This window comes from Ambystoma mexicanum, chromosome 12, assembly GCF_040938575.1.
Source record: "Ambystoma mexicanum isolate Mex_15411 chromosome 12, UKY_AmexF1_1, whole genome shotgun sequence".
Lineage (NCBI taxonomy): Eukaryota > Metazoa > Chordata > Amphibia > Caudata > Ambystomatidae > Ambystoma > Ambystoma mexicanum.
The window spans coordinates 1,010,071,299-1,010,088,935 of NC_090936.1; the positions used below are offsets into that span (position 1 = coordinate 1,010,071,299).

Below are 17,637 nucleotides of genomic sequence, written 5' to 3' on the forward strand. Positions count from 1 at the left end.
AGGAGAACTAGACGGCTGACAGTGGGAAGTGATCATCATTATTCCACTCCTCTTCTTCGTCCCAGTGGTGTGGGGATTGTGGCAACAATAGTCCCTTTTTGAGAATATTGTATAAATGTTTGCCATAGGTAACTGTTTGGAAGAAGAGTATGTGGAGCTGGGAAAAGTGTGTTTTCATCATGTTTTCATCATTTTACAAGGCCGGTTTGGTGACAGTTGGCTTTTGGAATGTGACCAAAGGTTTCCACTACTCTCCTACTCTCCATGAGGGAATTCATTCTGAAAGGGGAAATGAGGATACTCCATCTGAACCGATGGAGTCAGCATATCGCCTCAGAGGTAGTTTCCCCCCCATTTGATCCTCTGTCATACAGCCACCCCAGTGGTATGGATCAGATAGCTGCTGCCGTCCCCTGGCCACATGGAAGGAGGTCTCACCGGGGAAAACAGGGATGAGGCCATCAGATTCATCACAGTAGGTGGCACTGCCTTGCTACCAAGCATGCAACGTACTCTGCAGTCACTGCAAATTGAGAGGATTTACTTTTTTTTTTTTTTTTTTAACAGGACACCTCTGCCAATAAAGTTTTCTCTTGGGGAACAGTTTTAACATCGCTGGCTATGTCGGACTTGCAAGCACAGTAGTGCTATGAAATAGCATATCAAGGGCTTTGCATAGAATCCATGGTACAAAAGGAGACATTGTTAAAGATACCTTCTCAACATGTGTGACTTGTAGTAATTGGCACACAAGTACACGGCGTAGGTAAGTTACTTCTTTAATGGGACAACATTTCACAACGCCGCCATACTATGAACCATTTACAACATGACTATGCCCATAAAGATACCTTCTCAACATGTGTGACTATGCCCAATAGAAGCCACAATAACTTTACCAAATTCATGATTTGACTTTGTTGATCTACCGAGTGGACTAACAAGACTTTACCAAACTAAAACGTGCAATAAATTCATTCCAGATCCGTTAGTCCAGTTTTAGAAGTCCCTTGAAAAAACATGTTTGATACTTTTTTTTATTGGACTAACAATGCATTAGCTTTTCGAAATCCCATAAAATGTCATATTAGAAGGTGTAGATGTAATTTCACCCTGTACATCTGATAAAGAAGTCTATGGGACTTTGAAAGCCAATGCATTTTTCAAAACGAAAATCAAAGAATTAAGTCACACCTTGACGAAATGCCCAACAGCCTATACGTGCTGTACTTGATACAGGCCTGAACCTTTTACTTTTATTAAGTAGATTTTGTATTCCTTAATTTCTTTGGTAGGAGCCCCCCTCCATGATGGTATACCTGCCCTTTAACTCCCACCGACCCTACACCCCACAATCCAAGAGAAGAAAACCATGATAAAAAGGCACACCAAGAAACACCATACGCCGAACGAACATGGCAGATGCAGAGGACACTCTGCTGCACGAATCCTTTAAACTATTTCTTAAACGAAAGAGTTATTCACAAGAATGGGTGAACCATTGCACGCTTTGCACGTCATTGGACATTTCCAACAGCTAGCTAGGAGCATGTACAGATTTGAAGTTCATCAATTATGTGACATCACAATTCATGAACCAGGATGGAGCAGTTCTGCATGTGATGATAGGACTTAACTCAACATTGCTTTGAAAAAGCGAGAGTAGGCAAAACACATGGCTATATAGTTAGCGTTACTGCTTATGATACAAATATAACTAGCAATTATTTGATTTGCAAAAATACTTTTTTCACTTTACTAACCTTCACATAGGAAAAAATAAGGTTAAGAATTGTGGATGGCCATTATCAATGATTAAAATGATTTATTGTGAAATTCTATAATAGGTTTGACGCTTTGCTTTGCAACAAGTCTGCACTTTCTTCTTCTACTGTGATAAAAAAATATGCTTACATAAGCTTCATGGAAAAGTGGTTTGCAATGATTAGTTACAAATCATCTCCCCATAGGACAACACCCTGTACCCTTTTTAAAAAAATGTTTGGAGGTACCTCAAATGAGCCAGGTACTTTCAAAGATAACTTGAAACACTGCTGTGGGGTACAATAAGGCCTGAGCCACAGGTGCTGAAAAAGGATTTTCCAACACTGTGCCCGCTTCCTTACAATAAAATATGTAAGAGAAGCAGGGGCGCAATTGGTGATGCAAACTTCACCAGAAACACATCAGATTAACTAGCTCCTTATAGTAGGCAAGGTTCCTGAAAGTAGTGACTTCAGGATTTCCTCCCTCTACTTATGAGGAAAATAAAAAGCACTGTGCCATGGATTTTCAGTCAAATATGGTGCATCCTATATGCAAGGAAAATGTTCTATAAAACATTTCACTACCGTGCATTTTAAAGTGCAATGATCAGAATGGAGACCATAATAAGTGACTGCACATCAAGTCACTTTTCAGAGACACACAAGGAAGCTTTTGCCAAGTTGGGCAAATTGTAAAGAACTATAAAAGGTTCTTGGCCAAGGTAAGCGAAAGTCACTATCAGCACCAAGGGGCCACGCACAGGTGGAACGTTGCCCTTTACAAGTACCACATAAATAGCTACACAAATAAACGGCTTATAGTTTGATGCATTTTGGAAGCCTTACCCATTCCCTTTTTGAGCAGGATCCGAATTACCCAGAGAACCTTTCTTCTCTTCAACATAATCAACAGCAGCCCGAAGCGACTCGGGAACAGGACCCTTTGGAATTGAAAATAACAGAGATGGACAGGTGACTATAGAAAAAATGGTGCAACAATAAGCAGTTTATGATGGCGCTAAGAGAGATCTGTGCTAAATATTAAAAATAAAAGTATGATACACTGAATTTTGCCACACTTCTATCTTTGCTGTTTGAATAAAATCTAAGAAAACCAACTCTCCTAAACATGGTATCCACCGTATTATAAAACACTCTTTTCGGTCAACCATCCTACTATATCCCTTTTAGATCCAGATTGTAAGATTTAAAATAAGCAACAGGCACTAGTATTGACTAAAAGTTAAACATTTTCAGGAGATGCAATAACCCCATGCCATGCTGAAATATCTAAAAGAACCAAACACTTCTTGCTTACTCCATTCTCTGCTACAAATACCACAAGAGGACTAGTTGTATGGAGAGAAAGCCCTTCAAACAATAATCTCAAACAAAAAGTAGTCTTTGTTATGTGGGACCAATTAATCAAAATGCCTACAAAAAAAAAAAAAAAGAAATCACTTAATTTCATAAAGGGAGGGGAGTTCAAAATACTGCTTTACGTTTTTATCCTTCGAAGGTTATTCAGCAATGCAAAAGTCCCCAGACATGCTGAAACATCTAAAATAATAACCAAGCACAAATTTGATTCCTTGTGGAACACCATTGGAGGTGGGGAAATACCAGCACTGGAAAACATTGTTACAGGCAGAGCGTTCAAGTCTAATCTTCCATAAATTCAAATTACTCAAATGTGGAGCAGCTAGTGACCAACCAGTGGGCTGTGTGCTTCCACAGACATACCTTCACCTGAGCAAGTTTCTCAGGAGCGATTGAGCAGCCAGGGCCTTCGCACTAGAGCAAATTGTTAGAGCATTGCTTACAGAAGGTATGACACATTTCTATGTGGCTGCCTTGAAAACTTCCTCCATGAGATCTTCCATCCGTGTCTTCCAGAGTAAGCCTTACTAGTGATGAAAAGGGTCCATTACGTAACATCTGATGGAAGCATGTTGAAATATTGCAAGTTACTCGCCACGAACACGAATGCAAGTTCTTCACATGCACACAGTCCACAGTTTCTCACTTGCTACTAGTCGGTGGCTGTTAGCAAATCCTAATTTTGTTATCTGATGTACTGATGAGCTTTTTCTCCTCCTAAAATGGGCCTTCATGGGAGACCAAATAGTCTTCAATAGAAGAGTATCAAAAAGGTGAGAAACCCTTAACAGGATAATCAAAAGTATCATGTGTTTTGAAATTCACAGCATGCAGAATCTTCTAACTTGGAAAAATAATGCGCGTTTGTGGAAAATGCGTCAGCTTCAAACAGTTCTAAGAAACAAAATGCATTTTTAGACCATCAGCTTTTCTGAAGGCGATTTACTTCTTAAAATAGTGTAGAATTTCAGAAAAGGACAACCAAAGCGTTAGATACCTCTCCTCTCCCCAAGGTAGAGACTAAGTGAAGCATTTCAATCAATAAAAGGTCCTACAATGGTATTCTGCCTGCTCTTTGCTTTTTCCATGTTTTAATCTGAATGAAAAACAATATTTCTTAACTTAAAACACGTCAGCATTGCACATATACTGTGGAAGTTATATCACTGCTGGGCAACACCATCATACGTACAGTGTTCGTAGCACGAACGTCCTTCCTGTGTACTGGGTCACGTGCACTAGTCAGGGGGCTGTCCCAAGGGCTGCTCTCTTCATCACTGTGCTACAATAGAGAAGAAAATGAGTATGCAAAGGGCTGTGAATTTTGAGTTTTATTATCCGTCCTACTGGATGGTATTCAATGACAATTTTGGTACAGCACGATATTAAAAAGTAGCCATAGGAGAACTGAGTACTACTTGGAAATTGGCCTCCTCAGCATAGGGCAAACAACCCATTGTTAAGCTTGCATAGCCACCTGCACTCCTCACAGCTCTCTGCACCTACAATCACAACCAGCAATGCACCTTCACAGCAAGCCCCACTGTACTCAGACCAGTCCGCTCTACTACAAGCACTAGGAGGTCAAATTAAGAAGTTGAGACACTTCCTTAGAGCACAGGCAGCACAGGCTTCTGAACTCCTCGCCACAAGCCTATGGCCTCACCCATTATCATAGGCGCCAGGTACACAACTGCGTCCTCTATTAATTCTAAATGTAGCAGAAACACAACTTTGATTACAGTTTTGTTTTTTCTAAACAAACCAAATGACCCTGTAGGCACGGATGTTGCTGGAGATTACATACCATTGACTTAAGTAATTTACAGAAACTGCACTGTTGGTAATGCAGAGATACTGACCAATGTCACTAATGATCAATTTCTGAGTGACGTGTACTGAGGGGAAAAAGCCAGAAAAGAAGATCTGCAAGTTGAGTGACTGTTGCAGGGTTCTCAGATATCCTGTACTGCCTGTCTGAACTTGCGACAAATCCAAAGGTCCACCCACAACTACAATTTCTTAAGAACACAGTTGCTTTAAAATCCACCTCTTTGACTCATATTAAAGTGGGCTAAACGTGTGATATTAAGGTGGGTATTCATTCCTTCACAAAAAAAAAAAATGTACAGCCATGTCCATTGGTTACATCCAAATAGCACCTTCTCTGCAACCACTATACTTTCCTTTATCCCCAACACCTCCCTGAAAACCCAGAGCTGCTCAAATATCCCGCCCCCTATGTGTTTGCAACTCAAAGCTCCCTGTAACCACAATGTTCGCTACAACCCCTCACTAACAAACACTGCAAAAAACACCCCTAGAGAGGCCACCACATCGACCACCATACATGCACACTCTTCCCATTTTGTAAAAAAAATAAAAAGGTTTTCATTTGGTTTTCTTTCAGCGTTCTAAATGATCCCTTCTCCCAGTCGAAATCAACTTAATAATGCATTTCTCACAACTGTTGACACATATGCCCCACATAGTGCTAGGGGAGTTAGACGAGGTGTGGTGAGGACTTCTGTGCTCGTCCAAGTCCTTGCACCTTAGGGTTGGCGCACCTGTGCGGTTCCTCACACTCGCCGTGCAGCCTTCTCCTTTTGAAAGCAGTGGATGGTTGTGCGGTGGGAGAGGGGGGGGTGGCTGCAGTGTTTCTGTCTGGCAGCTAACAATGAGGCGGATGGGCCCTTTGTGAGTCGAACTTGTAACTTACCTTGTAATAAACCCGGTCGACACTTCAATTGGCTCTGGGTCCTCTTTGCCGCACAAGGCTCAAGCCAGTCTGGGCTCCAGCATGACTCAGGGTTCATGTCTGACCAAACGACAAGCAGAGTCTGCATGCACGCAGAAAATATATAAAATGTTGTTTGGCCCCCCTACTGGGATTTAAACCTGAATGCTGCAGATTACACTCCATTTTGTATCTTGCAGAGATACCTTGCAGTTACAGCTTTTGCTAGAGTGTATGGCAGTTACCTGTTTGGAAAATAAATGCAGCAGTAAACTACAGAGCCCAAAAATATCTGGAACCCTCAAATGTTAACGAGTCCTTTGCCCTAGTTGTAAATCCTGATATCTTGGTTCGCTCATGCAGATGATCCGATTTTATTTGATCACACACTGGTCGTTTGGCAGCAAAGGTCGGACTACACTATGGCCTTATACTGGTGTCAATACCTTAGACATTAGCATTCATAAATTTACTATGAGATTTTTTTAGGGCCAAAGTAAGGACTAGATCTTTTACAAGGCATATGAAGAGACATTGGAGGTGGCTTATCTTGGGCTAACGATAAGCAATAAGAAACCAAAGCGAAAAACGCTGAAAAAATTATTAATAAGATACGTCCAATGGTTGCTAAAATTAAGACACTTAATACAAAGCATGGGGCTTCTCTTTAGTTCCAAATCTATTATCGTCATTTGTAAAACAGCAAATTTTCCTGCTAATCCTACGTTTTAATTCATATGGGTTCATAAGCTCGGACATTATACATATAGATTTTTACTGGGTCTGCCTCAGTACGCTGCAATCTATAGGATACATGAGAAACTTGCATTGGCTTTGAAATTTGTCTGTGCCAGGATTAGGAAACTAGTTGTATGCTAAAATTAGATGTGTGCAACAAGACTCTTTAAGAGGTTCTAAGAGAAGTCACTCATAGTAAATCGATGAGGTGCCTCTGTTAAGTTTACGAGATGTGAAGAGTTTATGTCCAAAATAGTGTTCACATATGAAGCATATTCTGATGTTTATGCGTTTTGCTTAGATTTGAGAAAGAAACGTGTTAAATTGGAATAAGCATAACAACTTAGAATATTTGAATAACCTATCCAGAGTGTCTGAAAATGTAAGGTGCTTTTCAAAATGTGCTGTGGCTTACCCTCTATGTAAGGAGTTTTGACCGATTAGTATTTTTAGATGCTTCCTTTCAATTCATTACCCAGGTCTGAATTATTGGCAGCACGGACGAAGGTCTCTAGAGCATCTCATTACTAACAGTTTTGCTTTAATCTTCAGTTGTGCAGCCACTGAAACATATTTTTGGAATGCCCTCCACCGGAAATAATTTGCAAAAGAGTTTTAGTAAATTGATTTACCAAGTATTTGTAACTACACAAGAACGTTGGTTGTGCTTACTGAACTGTAAACACAGGGGTACAAACGTCAAGTTGAAAGCTACAAGCCAGATATAGAAAGTCACTCGCCACCTCAATTCTATACATACAGATATCTCATAATTTCTCACTCGCCAAGGTTCAATTATCACTAGCAAATGGGTAGCAGCAAGTGCATATTTTACACTCTGGTAAATAAATATCACAGTGCTGTTTTATTGGCACATGATTGCAAACTGCGTATGAAGTGACTATTAATTGTGTATTATGCATTACTATTTGAGCCATGTAATGAATGTGGACTTTGTTACATTTGTTAAACCAATTCACACAACAACAAAAAAACGCAGATTTGAAGCACACACTTCTGCCCAAAATGAACACACTTTTATACTGTATGTGACCGCATTATAACTCAATCATGTAAGTTACACAACAAAGGCAAGCAACACATGATTAAATGCGTCTCCGATTGCTAAACATTCTTCCAGTGATAACGTCAGAGGACAGTCCTGTTCGAAATTTGCGTAGGCCAGAAAGGTGGAGGTAGGATGCCAGGTAGGCGTGGGGGTGGTGCTAGGTATGGGCAACTTGAAATATTTATCTAGCTCTATGGCACACAGAACCGGACAGCCCTCACTCGCTACAGAGTTGTGATGAGAAGATCAGATGCTTGTGATAGGCATATTACCAGAAACCACTCTCCTGGAAATTCCGCAAGGCACCCCACCCATGAGTCCTCGCAAATACTTTAACATGGCTTTGTCATCGGCAGAGCATTAAAATGTAATGCTCATTAAAGTAACCGCTGTCTGATATAGGGGTGGATAGTCATGGTTAAGAAACGCGACAAGAGGCTTTTTCATCTGAAAACCCCCATAAAACATTGTTTCTTTTATCAATTGTCACCCAAGCCTTGAAAAGATTTGAAAATTCCAAAGAAGAGGTATTATGCTTTAGTCGCTTCAGACTTCCATTCAAAATAGGCAAAATAAAACTACAATCAAACTTTTACCTCAACACATTTCTATACGGACTTATATATTTGCCAGGATGGTTCATTATGCGTTTTGAGCACTTTTCACATCATCTTTGTTAAACCGAGTAATCTTAAACACGCACACCAACTACTTCCAGTCAACTAGAGCTGTGCAGATATACGATCAGTTGCAAACTGTGTTGAAATCCAGATTTCACCACTTAACTGAGGTGTGTGATCCGGGGAAAACAATGTTATCTCACAGTGTCTTACCTCCCAAAATTGGAAGTCTGCAGCAACAGATCAGTTCAGAGCGTAGGCCATTACAAAAATACCTTCCTAGTTCATTAGAATACAGTTTTGTCAAAATAGAATTAGAATAAAATCACAATGCGTAGAACTTAACCCACACAGTTATTTGGTTCTTGCCTTAATCATGGCAACTTCATATTATGCATATTCCCTTGCTACCCTCGAGTATCAGAGACTGATGAGAATCCCTGTGATGCAAGTTACATCGCATAACAATGCAGGTATGTCGAGACATATAAGAAGTCAACTTCAGCTATTGAATAAGAAGTAGTATAAGAAACTAACTTAAGCAAACTAAATGTGGGGGTCTCCACCCCCATTACCTCATCCTCGTCCTCGTCCCAGTCCTTACGGACTTAGGCTTCCATGCCTTGCAAGATAAATCGCTCGACAATTTCTAACCCAATCAGCTCCCCTGAATGGGGTGGACCTAGCCCCTCCCCTAAGGGGCGGTGGGAGGAATAAAAGGTCACCGCCCAGCCATCATTAGTCTGTTTTTTCCTGTCTCCCAACAGGTATAACGGATGGCTGGTCATTCTTTTTCTCTCCCTCTGCAGGTCGCTTTTTGCATGGTCAGGTTGTAGGAGGAGCAATATTAATCTCAGTGGAGTCCCAGTTAGAAGGGTCCTAGGTCAAAAGACATGTCTTTTTTCTGAATGCAACGATTTAGAAAGACCGCTACAGGACTGCACGGAGCAGTCACAAGTGTGCGCAAGGCCTTACAGGCTCAGTGTGACCCAGCGGACTTGACGCGTGAGTGACAGGTACGTTTAAAACTGTGTGTGCATGTATGCGTTTGTATAGAATGTGTGGGGAGAATGCGTGTTTATATGTGGAAAGGGGGTGGGGAAAGGGGTGGGGAAAGAGGGGTTCGGGGGAGTTAAACCTGATTAATGAGAATGAGCAGGAGAGAGGGAATTGGGCTTCTATGCAAGAATACTGCATTTTAAAGCCTTCACAAAAACGCCCATGTGTTCGGGTTTTAAAATGCGGTATTATGACATGGAAACGTTAGAAGTCCTCCTTGGCGGGGGCAATGCAGATCATACATTCCCCATTCCCAGTGAAGAGGCCTCAAGGAGGATCAATGCCAGATCGACGCCCTGAAGATAAGGGGGTGGGGCAGGGCAGGGCAGGGCAGGAAGGAAGTTGCGTGTGCGAGGGCCACCTCACGAGGACAACCTCTTACAGGAGAACCCCCAGGACTGTTGGCCTTGCCCAGGGCTGAGCACAGAACAGCAGAGATGTCTTTATTCATCTGTGTTAGAAGCAGAGCTCAGCGGCAGGATCACAGATGCAGCAATCGATGCACAGCTGCCTGTGCCTCAGACTGGGATATCCAGTGAGCATTTAATCAAGGAAAATGTGGCCACAGGGCGACATTTCCCCAAATATGCACCCTCAGTAAAATCAAACACTTTGCGCAAATATTCTAGGATTCTAGTTAATAATCCTAAATGACATCCCTCCTAGAATATTTGGGAAAGCATTTTAGGGGTCAGGAAAAGAAATGTGCGACGTTGATGCAATTTTTCAGGCGACATTCACATGGAACAGCCCCCTCCTGCTCCACTGCCCACTACTTTTCCTCTGCAGGACCTTCTCCCGCTGAACACTCCGTCTGACCCACCAGGGTTACCAGATAATGAGTGATGGCAGGTAAATTCTTGAGGAAGTAGATTGTGGATTAAGTGGCCAGACGTCTCCTACATAACCTGTAGCTATGAGAAGCTACAGGGGGGAGGGGGCGATACAAACTGTACCTCTTTCACGGTTTTAACCAAGAGTTTCCAGATGTCAAATACTGTAGATAGGGGCGTGGAGGTTGCCCTTAAGAGGGTCCATGGGGCTGCACACAGACTGTACATGGAGAGTAGTCATAGGAGACGCAGCAGCAAATCCCATATCAGTACCTCAAGGTTCCTGCCTCTCCCCGATGCTCTATAATGCGTACACCAAACTATTCTTTGCAGCACTAGATGCTATGGGAGTAATATAGATCAACTTGCCCGACCCTTCCTGGAGGAAATAGGAGGTGTATTACGAGGAGGGTGGCTCCGCCCCTTCCTGCTGCCGGAGGTGCATCCCTCCTCGTTAAATATCCACACCTTGGTGCACCTCCGCCGCGCACTGCGAAGTACGGACAAGTATTGTTAGCTGTTGCCGGAACGTCTGTCGCCTGAATCGTTAACCCAGTGCTGCATTCTGACAGCACACGGCAACCTTATAGAGCCAGGATCAGCTAGAGTGCCGTGTTACTGTTCCAATTCTGGAGGACGTCTTTAAAGAGAACACTCAACTTGCCTGACCCTTCCTGGAGAAAATAGGAGGGGATTGTGTGACTGTGTGCTTTCTACTCGGCCCAAACACACCCCCTGTGACTGTGTGCTTCCTACCCGGCCCAAACACACCCCCATTGCAATTATATGCTCCAGATGTTTTGAAATTATACGAGGTAGTTAACTGAAATCCTTTCTATCTCTATTGTTTAAGGTGTATTACGAGGAGGGTGGCTCCGCCCCTTCCTGCCATCTGACGTGCATCCCTCCTCGTTAAATATCCACACCTGCGCCGCGCACTGCAAAGTACGGACAAGTACTGTTAGCTGTTCGCAGTTCGTGGTGCGGCTTAGCGCCTTTCATCTCTAAATTAATAAATTCCTCCTTCAGATCTAGCACTGTACCCACTAGTCTTAAAGAATCCTGGGTGCTGCCTCTCCTGAAAAAACAGACCCTTGACCCAGCCATCCCAACTAATTATAGGCCCATTACTACGGTCCCATTTCTCCTTAAAATCATTGACAGAGTAGCTTACCTCCAGATCCAAAACTACCTGGAGACAAACCAACTACTAGGATCACGCCAATCTGGCTTCAGACCACTATATGGTACTTAAACGGCCCTAATCGACCTTAAGACTCAAATCGACGAGTTGAAGGATAAAGGTAAAACAGCTATGCTCCTCCTCCTTGACTTATCGGCGGCCTTCGACCTAGTGGACCACGCAGTGTTATGCAACCATCTAGCATCTGCCGCCCATTTCTCAAGTGGAGCTATAGCATGGGTACAATCCTTATTAGCTAACCGTACAATGAGAGTGTTCTCCCCCCATTAGCCTCAGCGGACCCAATACATATCACCTGTGGTGTCCCACAAGGTTCATATGTCTCCCCCACAATGTACAATATATTTACTAAGCCACTCTTTGACAAACTTGACAGATTGGGGGTAACTTACACCAACTACGCGGACGATACGCAGATCCTCATACCACTATCTGGCAACTTTGTTGAAGACACAGCTCTAGTAAATAAGATTTACCTCATCATTCAGGCATGGATGGCCTCACATGGCCTCTGCCTGAATGACGATAAAACAGAGATACTGATACTGGGTACCGACTCCAACCTTAAAAAACGTAGCCCTAACTACAGTGCCTTCAATATAGACAGTAATATAATCAGTGGCAACGGAGGTAAAAACACTTGACTCTACTTTATCTTTCAAAAAACAAGTTAACGCCTTGGCTTCCTCCACGGCCTACACTTGCAAATTAATCAGGGCCTGCAGACCTTACCTGTCCACAACCAATTGTATCACACTAGCCAATGCCCTAGTAATGTCCAAACTGGATTACTGTAATGCCCTTTATGCGGGCGCATTGCAAATATTGCAGAATAATGCTCTTAGAGCAGCCCTTGACATACCCCGCAGAGCACACATATCTAATATTAGGAAAGACAACCACTGGCTAAAAATCAATGACAGGGTTCTCCTTAAAACACTATCTCTCGCACATAAAGGAATGAACAACACTGCACCCCCTTACATCTCGGCTAGACTGACTAGAAAATCCTCTACTCAACATACCAGAGCCTCTATCCACTCCCTACTTGAAACTCCCAGATTTAGACTAACTAAAGCAGGCGGAGCTAGCTTCCCTGTTAGAGCGGCCTGCGCTTGGAATTCACTCCCCATGGCATTGAGAGCTAATCTACCCTACTCTAGTTTCAGGAGTAAGGTGAAAAGTTGGCTCTGGAGTAACGACAACGAACCCACTGAACCTGGCCCTATCATTGCGCATAACCACCTTTGACTCCCCCCGATACCAGACCTATGAGAGGGATTCACATTCCTGTATTTCTTGTATATTTGTATATTGGTTTTGTATATGTGTTAATAACTCATATAATGCATATTCTGTATGTATCCTTTTGTGTGTACGCAACCTTAAGCCTAAGTATTCTTGTAACTGCTGCGCCCGGCTACCCTTGGGTTTGGAGCGCATTATCAAATAATAAACTAAACTAAACTTCCTTAAAGCAGTGTCTATTGTTCCAGTCTTCATCATTACATATTGATGTCAAAAGGTACTGATTGTTTGAGAACAGGAATTATTGTGATCCCCCATTAAGTACTTGAATATGATGAATGTATGCATGTATCTGTAGGATCTTTATGACGTTAATGCGTACATCAATACGCAGATAGAAAGGCCGGATACAATTATCTGTATAAACTTGCTATATAAACGTGAAAAGTAGGGCTCTGTGCTACTAGGTTGAGGCGTAGTTTAGTCTATATGCTAACTTGCATTCTAAGGCAACCGCAAGTTCATAAGCCCACAAAACTTGACTGAACCATACCTAGTAACACAGCTACTTGATAACAGTTGAATTTGAAAATAAAGATGGAGATTACACTCCGTAATGGGAAAAAAATTAAGGACTCTTGTAAAAGAGTCCATAGGTACAATCCCTACCAGCACTAAAATCAACAATAGGTTTTCCTTTCAATGTCTATCCAACTTGCTGATAATACGGATTAAAGGAATTCTAATGTCGAGACTCAAGAAAAGACAGCACTATGCTCCTTGAAAGATGTAAACAAAGACATCACGCATGAGCCATTTACTGAAAAGGAAACCATAAAAAAAAAAAAAAAAAAAAAAACGACTTGCACAATCAAGATACGCAAGAAAATAGTTTCATTCCTGATGCGGACATTTCCATGTTAGCACCTGTAATTGTGGCCGACTTAGACAAAAGGGTACGCCTCTCTTTAGGCCCTTCAACGCCAGTATCCACTTTTGGAAAATTTCGAGAACATGTCCACTTTCATAAATTAAACAGGCAAGAACATAGGAACCTCTCACACAGCTTCTTCCAAAACGGTGAGGAATTTATCGACAAAGTGCCATATCAATCTACTAGCTCCCCAACTTCAATATTGGAACAAAAACAAATAACCTCATCAGAGAGGTAGCCACCAAGTAACACACAAACTTCGATCCCTGCGTTTAGTAACAGTCCCCTAGGGGACATACCGGTGCAAGTAGAAAGAAAGCTCTCAGAAGCATTTGAGAAAGAAATGCACGACTTCCCGGTAATAACCAGAATCCTTAACCTGTTAGACAAGGGACATGAACTCACACACATTTTACTGAAGGATATACAAAACAACATTTCGTTAGATTCTGAAAAATTAAGCAAAGTGGAAGGATATATCCTTGCGCAAGAAGCTTGCCATAAATTTCATTTAGAATGTCCTACAAGAACTGCCCTAATAATTAAACAAGAAGGCTTTACATCTAATACACTTGTGCAGAACTCTATGGGGACACAAACGTGTAATGATCTCTTACTACACCTTGGATCTCTGAAAACCTTTGCACACATGGCAAAAAAGAAGGCTAATACCACAGCCACGGATGTAAATGAAGAGCTGATAGACTTCATTGAAGTCGCCAAATCACAACATGAGCGACTGTTGCAGATTGAACAATTGCTGTATCATAATAATCCGCAACTACATCTCAGGAAATGCCTCAAACGGAGATACCAATAACATCAGAGCAAGACATACAGAATCCATTTCCTGATAGCCCCTCAGCTATTTTAGAAATTATTGAGAAGGATAGAGAATTGGTGAAAATTGTTAAAGAAGCTGAGAACACAATTACATCAGCTGAAGGGATCTATCATATTTCAAGAAGAGCAAAACCTTTTTATCAAAGAGCGTTAAAAAGAAGGCATAAGAAAAGAGCGGAGGTGACTGGAACTCAGCAAGGAGTGAAAAAACTCCAGGTGGTTGTTAAGAAAGGCAAAATACAGAAACAATTGCCCACATAAAATTCTGATGATCATGCTCTGAATTTAAGTCAGTTAAATGAAGAAAGCAAAATAGTATTGCAAATACATCCACAAGATGAAAAGGAGAAATGCGTTGGAGGAAAAAGAACAACCAATGGCCCATGAAGAACTCAAGGTTGTACAAGCAACACAAACAAAAATGAAGGCATACTTTCCAGAAACACAAACTAAAAAAACAACAAGTAACAAAAAAAAACGGAATGCCATGTGGAAAGTATAAAAGCACCTTCCAAAAATGTTATCACGAATACTGTGAATGTTGAGGCGGTACCAACCATAATGCCGAAACAAACTGACGGCTGCAACCCTGGTACAAACATGTGCTGAAATTCACGGTAGTCCAAGTGAACAACATGTACTTAACGCATCTGAAGTAATGATAAAAACCCAAATTTCTTCAAACGTAACCAATTTTTCTCAGAGCAAGGATGTCAACAACTTGGAAGCAAAATCTACATCTACTCAAAGTGAAAATATAAACAGTTCTACAATATCAGTAGTCCCACAAGAAGCACACAACAGAACTAAGAATTGTCAGGTGCATGAAAGTAAGTCTTTGTTAAACGATATTGTGTTGTAGGCAATGTTGCAAACTCTCAACCCTTGACCATCATTGATTCAACCCTTGTAGCATTCAACAATATTCCAGAGGTCATGAAAACAACCATTGGTTGGAAAAGTGATCCAATGATTAACGGGAAGGAACGGATCAACCGCTCCTTCCTAATGAAACCGCTCTATGAAATCCCTCCACTAAGAAATTTAGTCTCCAATGACATTGAAAGCACCCGGTTATCGAACACAAATAATAACCGTATGCCCTCGATCTTGCTCTCTCCCATCATCGCAAAACTACTTTGGGAACACAAATCTGATTTAATGATGTTGGGCCTAAAACTATATGCATTCACTGTAGCATAAGAGGCGATGGATTTTCTTGATTTTCAACCACGCAAACCAAGTTACCTCCAACATAGATACTTGGAAACAAATGATGGAACATCTAGCCTCGCTCACTACAGTACTCAATGGCTTATCCTGGTTGGAACCCCCGATAAAAACAGCATCATTAGTAAGCTCCACGCAAGCACCCTCATAACTGAAAGAACTAAAAATTATTACGTGGAACTGCTGTGGTTTTAACAAACTCAGAAAATGGTTGCGACATACTCCGGTTGATATGTTGCCTCATATATTTCTGATTCAAGAAACCATGTCCACGTTTGAATTACATTTTGATGGTTTTACCTCCATTGTTCAAGCATATGGAGAAGGTGGCAGCAGACCAGCAGGGGGATTGGCCATCCTTAATAATGTACTTTCTTTTAGGGTGAACTACATCTACCACTCAGATCTGTTACTCTTGGTAGATGTGACAATAGATTCACTTCACAACTTTAATGTTTTTTTTTATTACATTATACTGGAATCCATCTTGTATGTCACTTTTACAAGCTTGTGAAAAATTTTACGTAGTACTTCAGGAGGCATATGAAAAATCTCCCCAAGCAGAAATTCTGATTGGAGGAGATTTTAATGCTACGTTTCTATCTGTTTTGGAACTTAAACTCTAATCACAAATTGAAATCGTGCACTAGAAGTACTTATGAAAAAGGTGAAATGTGGGTCCAACATTTTGAAACTTTGTATCCTTGTATGATTTGTATCCTATTGCACCTGATGTTAGTCATGGGGCATATACATGGAAAAGAGGTCCATATTCCTCGGGGATTGATTACTTGGTAGGCTCCAAAACTTTGTCTGGATGGATGTCTCCCTCAAGCACGATAGATCCCACACTATGAGATCATTTAATGATTACCTCTTTAATGAGATGCAACTTTGCTAAATAAACATGCAATCCCACGCTATCTATGATTCAGAGCAACAGAACAAGGCTATCTATCAATTGGAATTTAAGTACTTGCAGAAAAATGTCTTTTCTGGTTAATCGAGATCTATGGATATGTAAGAATCAGATACCAAAGGAGATGGAATCTATTATGCAATGGAATCTAAAAATGATGGCATTTCATATAAATTCCATAGCCAGTATGCAAACATCCCTAGACCCTAATAAATACGCAAGTGCCCATGGCTCGCTGGATATTCTGGAGCTGAAATGCAAAAATAAATATAGAACTAAGGAAAATAAGAAAGACCCTTTCGCTTTACAAGTGCGAAAAAGAAAATAATTGTGCAATATAAAAATGATGTATCACGAATTCGGGCATCCATGCTACTGAAACAAAACCAAAACATGGTTACACTGTTATGTAAACGTAATATTAGAGATATATGGAAACAGCTTAGAGTTAGTAACAAAAATATACACTTAGAATTCAATTCAGCAATCGATGGAGCATCATGGGCCTCCTTTTTTCTACTTAAATATAGAATTCCAGCTGAATTCTCTCACCTAGTAAGAGCTCCAAAAAGTGTAATTATTTCAGACACCTGCCCCTGGGACATGCAAGATATTCTGTATGCTATAGACAAGCTAAAAACGTCTACGTCTAGATGTGCAGGGCCTGATGGCTTACCCCCATGTGTTATTACAAATGATCTGCTATTCTGGGCACAAGTTCTATTACAAAACTTTAAATCGATATTTAGAACCAAAAAAATTCCATCATCATGGCATAACTCGATCATTATACCAATACATAAAAAGGGACCTATAGATAACCCTAATAACTTTAGGCCTATAGCTTTAATGGATGTTTCTGCTAAAGTATTTTCCATACTGTTGTTGCAAGAAATAGAGATGGTGATTCGTAATACAGATTGCCGAAGTATAGCCCAAGTTGGCTTTCGGAAAGCAATGGGGACAACTCTAAACGCGAGCATTCTTGCTAATTTGATTGCATCTTGTAAAGCACCCGACAAAAGTCCCATCTTTGTTGCATCTCTTGACCTTAAAG

At 41.2% G+C, this 17,637-nt stretch overlaps 1 protein-coding gene across 2 annotated transcripts in view; it reads right to left on the minus strand.

Moving 5' to 3' along the window:
* LOC138514207 (uncharacterized) overlaps nt 1-17,637 on the minus strand; it is a 551,131-nt gene that overhangs the window by 511,522 nt on the left and 21,972 nt on the right. For both annotated transcript variants that reach the window (XM_069629548.1, XM_069629547.1), the window contains exons 2-3: nt 4,339-4,428; nt 2,613-2,707 (exon numbers count right to left, since the gene is read on the minus strand). In XM_069629548.1, coding sequence (XP_069485649.1) covers nt 2,613-2,707; nt 4,339-4,428 — 185 coding nt within the window. The remainder of the gene's footprint in view (nt 1-2,612; nt 2,708-4,338; nt 4,429-17,637) is intronic.